The sequence below is a fragment of the Phaethon lepturus genome, unplaced genomic scaffold (assembly GCF_000687285.1).
Source record: "Phaethon lepturus isolate BGI_N335 unplaced genomic scaffold, ASM68728v1 scaffold10819, whole genome shotgun sequence".
NCBI lineage: Eukaryota > Metazoa > Chordata > Aves > Phaethontiformes > Phaethontidae > Phaethon > Phaethon lepturus.
Genome location: NW_010561231.1, coordinates 45,940 through 54,915, shown reverse-complemented (window position 1 = coordinate 54,915; position 8,976 = coordinate 45,940). Strand labels below are relative to the sequence as shown.

At 42.9% G+C, this 8,976-nt stretch overlaps 1 protein-coding gene across 1 annotated transcript in view; it reads left to right on the top strand.

Annotated features, from left to right (window-relative positions):
- The window catches only part of YEATS2 (YEATS domain containing 2), a 48,048-nt gene that overhangs the window by 14,209 nt on the left and 24,863 nt on the right, over window positions 1-8,976 (top strand). Inside the window, exons 9-12 of the mRNA XM_010293938.1 lie at window positions 671-857; window positions 2,511-2,750; window positions 4,651-4,809; window positions 7,206-7,309. Of these exons, the coding sequence (XP_010292240.1) occupies window positions 671-857; window positions 2,511-2,750; window positions 4,651-4,809; window positions 7,206-7,309 (690 nt within the window). The remainder of the gene's footprint in view (window positions 1-670; window positions 858-2,510; window positions 2,751-4,650; window positions 4,810-7,205; window positions 7,310-8,976) is intronic.

Genomic DNA, 8,976 nt, shown 5'->3' with positions numbered 1-8,976 from the left:
CCTGCTGAAATTTTGCAGTATATTAAGTACTTCTAAATTTCTGCCTCTGTTAAGATTCAGTATCTTCATGGAAAATGAACTCTTAAAATAAAATAAATGAATGAATAGCTCTTAGTTTGCTATATCCCTAAAGGTTTTTTGGTATTATTTTCCCCTTGTGCTGTAGTGAATGGAATTTTATGGTGAAATTGCATTATTTCAGCTTTTCAGTCTGCGGAGAAAACATTAATGTGAGATGTCTACTGTGATTAAAGAACACTTTTGAGGAATAGATAATGTGTGTTTCTCAAAGCCTTATCAAAAAAGCAGAAAAGGCAAGCTGCAGTTTTGTGCCTGTCCCTAAGGGGGTATGCAGCCCTTTTCTTAGTGGGATGCTTGGAACTGGACTCTCTATTCCTTACAGCATTCACTATTCAGTTTTCCCCATGGACAGTGAGATTTGCTGTTTTACCATAGTGGGTAAATTTTGCAAGATTTTTGTCTTAGCTCAGGTGCTGCTGGACCTCTGGGAAGTCTCCCTGAAATGAATGGGAGTTTTACGCAGAAGCGGGGGAAGGAGAGGGAGGGGTTTCCAGTCGTTAAAATACAAATAAAGGGTGTAGTTGTTTTCACTTTGTGTCTTTACCTAGCCGCCAAATACTAATGTCATCCTTTCGCCTATTTCTGGAAGGTAGTGGATGTGGAGCTACATAGGCATTCCCTTGGTGAGGAGTATCTCTTCTCCCAGTCTTCAGAGTCTGACCTTTCTGATGTTCCTACATCTTTACCACTCCCATTGAGCATCCCAGCACCAGTCAAAGCTTCTTCACCAATTAAACAGTTGCGGGAATCCAGCCCAGATGCTTCTGTGGACAAAGGTAAAGCGAATGGGTATTGGTGAAATTTGAGTTCTTGGAACTCTTCTGGATACCTCCTCTTAATTGCTCTTTTGGCTTAAAGGTTGCCAGTGCCACCTTCTCACCTCAGATTATTGTTTCCTCTATGTACTCTGAAATGCAATTCAGAAATTGTTACAGTTTGTTTGTTTTTTGGGGGTTTGCTTTTTCAAATCTGGAGTTTGTGAGTGAATATGGAGCTTTATGCAGTGGATGTAGTTGGAAAAAAGGTTGTTGACTAGCACTTGTAGTTTTGTTCCTGGCAGACTGCTTTCAGAGTGTTTTTTAGGTTTCTAAGTGTTTTGGGGACTCTGTATAGATTTAAGGAATTTGTCTAGTGGGGTGTTCAGTTATATACGTTGGTGCCTAACATGAGTTGACTGTGGGAGAGAAAAAAAAAAAGACTACGTAACTGTGGTGTTGAAAATAGAAAGTGAAAAAGATCTAGTGTACGTTTGTCGGAGGGATGGCATCTGTGCATGTCGGGGTCTCATTCCCACCTTCGCCTGTAAGATCAGGAAATGCAGCACTCGTTGCAATAGGCCAGCAGTTGATGCCATGGGATCGTTTCAGTTACTTGAAACAAGCTTGTGCTGGCCACTTGGGCACACTGTTATGATTTTTAGTTTGGGTGAAGTAGGAAAAACTGTGCCTCTTGTTAGCATTTAGCTTTATCTTCTGAAATACACTGTGTCAAGGCTTACATGACAGACAGACCTTGGTTAACTGGGCTGAGGAACAAGGATGTCTTATGGTTTGCACATCTTAGTGTTTTTCTCGTGAAACTTGCTGGAAACAACAACTTCATATTTCAAAATACATTTGCATGCAACATGGTTTGGTGCCTTTCTTGATTTATCCTGACACTTCTGTGTCCAAGGAATGGCTGTAATGCTGGTGTCATGCATGGTGCCCTTCCTGGTAGGTGCCGAAATGCCACTGGCAGGGTCCTGGCTCAGTAAGAAGAATGTCCGCTGTTTAAGTGCGGTGCTTTTTGTGGCCAAAAAAGGAGAAACACAACCAAATTTTAAGTGCACAGACTTTTATTCAAACAGGAAGATAATGCGGCACCTTTAGGTGAGCAGTTCTACAACCAACAGGAAGGAAATAAACTTGCCTCTCTCTTACACTGACAGGCAGCAGCTTCTCTCATCAGCTCCAGGTTGATTGATCTCCTACATCAAATAAGGTGGATTGCCTAACCCAGGTCAAAAGGCAGTAGGTGGTCTCCTTGTGCTCTTACTCAAAAAAAATGCACTGCGAGATTCTCTGCGAAGGAGATCCAGCCTTAGTCCTGTGGAGCCCTGGCTGAGGACACTCGAAACTACCAGCAGCTTTTGGTTAATGGAAAGATTGTTCCAAGAAAATGCATAAGAAGTGGCTGATCACCTGCCACAGCTGAACAGGCTGCGCATGGTAGCGTTTTTAATTCTGTTCAGAGACAAGTCCAACAGACCTGCACAGGAGGACCCCCCTACCCGACTTTCTCCCTGTTCAGCGCTGCCCACCAGCTGCTTTTCCTTCCTTTGAGAGCGTGTTTGTCATACCCGAGTTTTGTTTGTGTGGAGAAGCACAGTAAGGAAGTAGATGTCTCAGCCTAAGAACTATTTCTCTTCTTTTCCCTGTTTTAATCAGGATTCCCTGGGAATGCTGAAACCGAAAGACATGCCACGTTTTATTCCCTGCCATCTTCGATAGAACGGACTCCCACCAAGTTAGCCACACAGAAAGTTGCCTTTGGCTCTCATGGAAATTCAGCCTTTCAACCCATTGCAGCTAGCTGTAAAATAGTGCCTCAAGGTCAGAGTCCAAGCCCTGCAGAGTCTCCAGGAAAATCCTTCCAGCCTATCACCATGAGTTGCAAGATTGTATCAGGTGAATGTTAGTTTGCCTATCCCAGTGCTTCACCCTGGAAATCGAGTGAACCAGTTGGACTTGTTTTGTGTCCTTCCCCTGATTTTCCTGCCAATGTTTGAACATCAGGCAGTAGGAAACTCTAGAACAAGGAGCTAAACACACATCTTGATGTTCAAGGAAAGAAAATGCAAGTATGAAATGCTTCATATCAGATCAAAAGCAGGATGAGAGCTTATTCTCTCCCTGTTCTTGAATGCTTTTAAGTATGAAAATGATAAGTCTTTAACTGGACTGCTGCCCACACAAAGGCCCAGGCAAGGACACATCTTCCATGGGGTGTTTGTATGTAGGAAGAAGCCGTTTTCCCTCCCACTTTCAGACAGCTGGGATGGATTAAGATGAACACTTTTTTCTGATTATTGGGCAAATAATTAGGTTCAACTTTGTAGACTCAAATGGTCCCTCTTGTACTTGGGATATCTCCTCAGATGGAACAGCTTTGGTCTTCCTCTTCCAAAAGTCCACCCTCTGTTGGGATTAAATTGTCAGCTGGCTGCAGCAAGCAATATGATACACTTTTGGTAGCTTCTGAACCAAATACGGTCAAGGTGCTGTTTACTCATTTCACTTACAGTCCCTTCCCTGCTCGGGCATGATGCCATCCACTGGATGATGTTTTACATCAGAAAGTTTTAATGTGCAGCTCATCATATCACATGTTGTGAAGCCGAAAGATGGCCTGTTATATCCCTTCGTTTTCTGGTGTTCAGAGTAGAGACGATGAAGCACCAGCCATCAGTATGTGTGATTTCTGATGATCTGCTCCCAAATAATTTTCCTCAAGTTTGTCTGTTATGTTTTTATTAAATTTCAATATTTTTCCTTGACATCTTAAAACTGTACTCAGGCTGATTTACATTTGAACCTATGCCAAGTACTTTCTTCTTTCTTAATAAGCTTTTCTCTTAATCTTTTCCCAACACTTCCCAGAAAGCAAGAATTACAAGGGCAATCCTATCTTTCTTAAAATCCTTGAACTATTCTCTGTTGATCTTTGCTATTTAAATGTTTCCCTGGTAAACATTTTTCCAGAGTTCTGCTGTCTGCTCAGAGGTGTCACCCCTTTCAGGTTTCAAAAGCAATTTGTAGAACATAGGGATTTTATTTGATCTGCATTTGTGTTCCATTTTAATTGTCAATCACTGCCAAGCAAGCAGATTAACAGGCAGTTGAAGCTTAGTATGCTTGCTGCCATCTCTTTTCTCTGATCACTTCCTTGCCTGTCCTTTTCTCTGCAATTCTTGTTTACCCCCTCATGCAGCTTGTTTCTTCTCTAGTTTTTTCTCTCTCCCTCCTGGTCCTCTTACCCAGAAGTTGCATGTTTTAGAGTTTGCTTTCAAGGGCTTCTGCTGTATTGAGAGCAGTGAAGAGACAAGAGCATCCATGCTTGTGTGATAGCTGCTGTATTGCACAGCTTTTTTACATGAACTGCTCGGTTCCTGGCTCTGAACGCTTGTACTGTTGTGGTCTCCACAAGGGAAAGAGAGCGCCTGTCAAGGAGCTCAGCTCTCTTTCTTCATCTCCTTGGGTGGACTGGTCTTGGCAGTGAGAATGATTTAGATAACATCTCTCAGGATTCAGGGATGTACTAGATGGCTTCTTACGGTCCCTTTGAACCTTGCTTGTCCTGATAGGCAGAGAATGTGCAGGGTACGTATGAGCCATAGTGCTTGACATGCCTTTTCCTTTCCTTCTGCCTCCTCTTTCCTTCTCCAAGTCCTGTGATCTCGCTCAGGCTGGGAATTGTATCTGCAAAAAATGTTCCTTCTCTAAGCCATTTAAATAAGTACTACTATTGCTGTGTTTTTATGTTCTCACAACATTTACAAGATAGAAGCATTGGACTTTTTTTCTTAAGGTTCTCCAATATCGACCCCTAGTCCATCTCCGCTACCTCGTACCCCAACCTCCACTCCGGTGCACATGAAGCAAGGCTCTGCTAGTTCAGTCATTAATAATCCGTATATTATTGTGGACAAGCCTGGACAGATGGTTGGAGCAGCAGCCACAAGCACAGGTGTGTAGTGTGATGACAGAAGGCAGTGGCTTAGTCTTACTCGTTCAAGTTTATTCTCCCTTTAAAATGATTAGTATAATAACAGTATTTCAGCTTGCGAAGATGGAAAAGTACTCTGCAAAGAAAGAGGGAGGTATTACTGCCTTGTACAGCTGGCTAGTGTGTAACATGGTGAAGGGTATCTCTGACTTGTAACATAACTTCCTTTAGTAAACAGCACATAGTGTAAGGCCAACTTGAATTCACAGATGCCTCTTCCAAGACAGCCTGTTCTTTGCAGACAAAAAGGGAAGAGGAGAAAGTAATCTGGACTGGTGCACAGAGATTTAAACAGAAACACGTGTTTGGGTGAGGACTGTATTGTGGAGATAGGCAGAAAGCACGGAGAGCTTGCAGTGACTTGGAGATCAATCTTAAGTTCCAGTGTACAGTGCTCTAGATGTGTTGAAGTGGTTGAGGAGACCTGGATTATCAGGGTAACAGCCATGTTAGTTTCTGTTACTGCTCTCAACTTGTAGCTGGTCTGATTCCAGCCAGTTTGGATTCCTCTAACAGGCATCCCTCAGTCCTTCAGCGGTGACGTAAGCCTGGGCTCAGGGGGGAGGACTGAACTGCAGGAGATGGGTGATGGGTATGGGAGTCAGTTGGTGATCTTTGCATCGAGGCTGGAGGAAAGGTCACTGGAAAGTAATGTATTTGTGATTTGTGGCCAAGAACTACTGTCTGCTTAAAACCACACTCGTTTGTTAATGTGTGTGTGCTTGCCAGCATCTCAGAATAATGCTTGGAGCCATGTGTTGAACTGCAGAATCCATGTAACACACAAACCATTCACTGGGTGTGGTTGCAAAGTGCAATAATTCTTCTCTTAGTAACGCTTCCTCCTTTTATCTGAGGGAGCATAGCTGTCATGTTCATTTTAACTTCATCACAGAGGGAATTAGTAAGGGGACCATAGTCATAGCTGAATTTTTTTAAAGTATGTTCTGGGGCTTTCTTGGTAACAGTGAAACTGTTTCATCAATAGGGTTTTGTTGTTGTTTGGGGATTTTCTGCCTTTTTTCTTTCCTGTTTCTTCTTTACCTCCAGCCTGACTGTCTACTCTGCATATGTGGTTTATCATGGTTTGGGTAACTTCCATATTCTTCTAGGAGAGATTTGTAGATGGAGGATAGGATCTGTAGGTGCACCAGATGGTTTGGATGTACAAGTCTTAATGCCACTAAAGGTGCAGTTTCCTACCACATTAGTTTGATGTAAGTACAGACTGGCCTGGAAGAAACTGCCTGCTGCTTCCCCTGTATCCTGCACGAGTCAGATCAGATCAGTGGCAGAGCAGAAGATTAATACCATCCCCTCCCCAAACTGAGTTTTGTCAGATAGCCTCATCACCAGACCTCCCTGTATGAGGGGGCAAGAGAGAATGTGGAACTGGCTTTTTGGTAACAGCAGCCTGGCTGGATTGAGTGTAATGTGATATTAAAGACAAAGTCAAAGGTCATATTTAAAAAGCGGGGTGATATCTGAAACTTCATCCTCTGTGAAAACCAGCCTTCACAAACCACATTATTGTGAGAAATGGCTGCTCGTTTACTGTAAAATTTAAGTGCAGATTGTAGTACAACTGTATGAGAGAGTACTTCTGTGTTTTCATGTGTGTAATCCATGGCTCTGGCATTTTAAACAAAACTAACCAAACCAACAGCAGTAACAAAACTGCTTGCTGAGCAAGTGTTGTTTACGCACTCTGAAAATGCAGAGTAGGTTTACCACTGAACCCCCCATCCATCTCAGGGGATCAGGAGGTTGCTGTGGCACACGTCTCCGTATGATGATTGCGCAAGAGCAGTCTTCTGCAGACAGAGGAGCATATGTCTTCATTCCCTATTTCTGTTTCTTCCTTTTCCCTACCTCAGTCTGTCCCTTCCTCTTGTTACTCCTTCCTTTGTCTCCCTCCTTTTCTGGCCTTTTCCCTTGCACGTCAGCCTCCTTCAAGCCTTCCCCTGTGCCAGTGTAGGTTCCCCAAGAGGGCGTCTGAGCAGTGGAGGATGTTACATCTGCAGCAGCAGTTTCTGACTGGCAGCTTATTTACTGTCCTAATTTCGCATAGTCACACCTGTAGCTGATATCCTCAGTGTCCCAGGAAGGTGCCTGACCTTTTGCTTGCCACAAACAGAGCTCTGAGTGGAAGAGTACCTTCTCCAGGGCATGGATTCCACAGATGGAAGTTTGGTAGTGGATTTGTGTTGTGCCCATGCCAACTCCCACTGACATACCTCAGAGACAATACAGAATCAAAATGAAATGCCGTGTTTCTTGTTAGAGGAGGTTTCATGTGTTCAGCGGCACCGCTCCCCGTCCCTCACCTGACATCTGCTTTATTTCCCGATACGCAGGGAGCCCAACCAGCAAGCTGACCAGTGTTTGTCAGGCCTCTCATGGAACTGGATCTCCTGTATCAAAGACCCATGGGAGCGGTTTTGTCACCTCAGTTGTCAAGGTAATGTTCTCATTTGGTGCGTACTTTCAGTTGAAAATCCAGATTCCTACTAAATAGGGCTTTTTAGTGTTATAAAATCGGCATTTCAGGTGAGTTCTGGTTGTCATTTCATATGAAGTTTTACCGTGTCTAACAGATGGAGCTGTATGAGAACATAGTGGTTATACAAGATGATAGTGTCACTTTGCGCAGCTCTAATTAGACTTGCCTTCACCTCTGTTAAAGGCACTGCTCTTTTGCTTTTCTACAAGGAAATCCATGGAGGGCATAGCTCTCAAAGTGTCTTATCTTTCAGAAAAGCTCTTCTGTAGCTGACTTTGATCTTCCTCACTTTGTTAGCAACAGTATGTGATAAAACCAGAGGTGCCTATCTCAAAACCTTCACTCTCTTCATTATTTTTGTACAGCAGCTGCTCCTAGCAGCCTGAATATAGCTTGTTTAGTGGTTTTACAACTGCCTACATTTAGAAAAATGTTTGTGTAAACAGTGGAGTAACCAAATGTGTAAACAAACAGTGATAAATAGGGTTCATACTTTTGATCTGCAATGCCCAAAAGGTATGGAGCTGAACTGTCTCACATAAAATCTCTCCCACATCTTGTGCTAGGAAGGATATTTCTGGCAGGCAAAAGTAGCGTCAGTGAGGCTCTTTCTGAAAGCAGCTGGTGAGTGTGATGCTGAGAACAGGAGTGTTTCCCTGTCTCCAAGTCACAAGAATATTAATTCTGGATATGGTTGCGGGGGGGAAGGTTTGGAGTCAGCCTGCAGAGAGCAAATCACTTTACTTTGGGAACTGAAATGCTTCCTATGCCTGTTGGGGAAAAAGTGTTGAAGATTGCTGTCTGAAGCAGTTAGTTTCGAGTAGCATTTTAAGTGTCAGGTGTGCAGCTAGCTTTTCAGCTTTTAAGAGCCTGTCTGCTCAGATGGATTTCACTTAACTATGTTGAAAACCATTCATTAGTCTTTATTTTTCACTGATTTGGGACAGTTCTTTCTGCAAGGTTTTCAGTGAGTCAAAGTAGGCACATGTCACTAGTAACAATTGAATTCTGTATTTAGAGGGCAAAGTTAAAAAACTGAAGATTTAAAAAAAAATCATAGCTATTTAAACAAATATGTTTTGAATTATGTCTTCTGGTTGGTGGAAAAGCTGTAATTTTGTGGTTTCTTTAAAGAGGAGGGTGTGTCTGATAGTTCAGTGTGATGTTACAGATTGTGCTTAACTCACTGCTTTTCATCTCTTCACTATGTGCTAGTTTTCTCTAATTTTTTTTTTTTATAACTTAAGGCTGTGCTTCTTCAGCCACTTCAAAATGACTGATATGCAGGCTGCTGTTAAGAGGACTGGTTATGCCTCTAGCCTCGTCTTCACACCTCCCTCTGTTTGCTACTGGTTGTGTAGTGATGTGGTGAACCAGAGCAGACAACCAGTTTGGTTGAAAATGAATCTGTTCTCTGCCATATGTGTCAGTACACGGAAGACAGCAGGAGTATTAGGTTAGAGTCTCAGAGCTTGCTTGCTGGTCATGATCCAGCCCAAGGATGGGCCAAGTGATTGTGAAACCATGGCTTTGGAGTTCACATTGATTGCAAAAGGGTACAATTATTTTACTTAAAACAGAACCATAAGAAACTTCCTCAAATGCATTTGACTTCTCTACCAGCT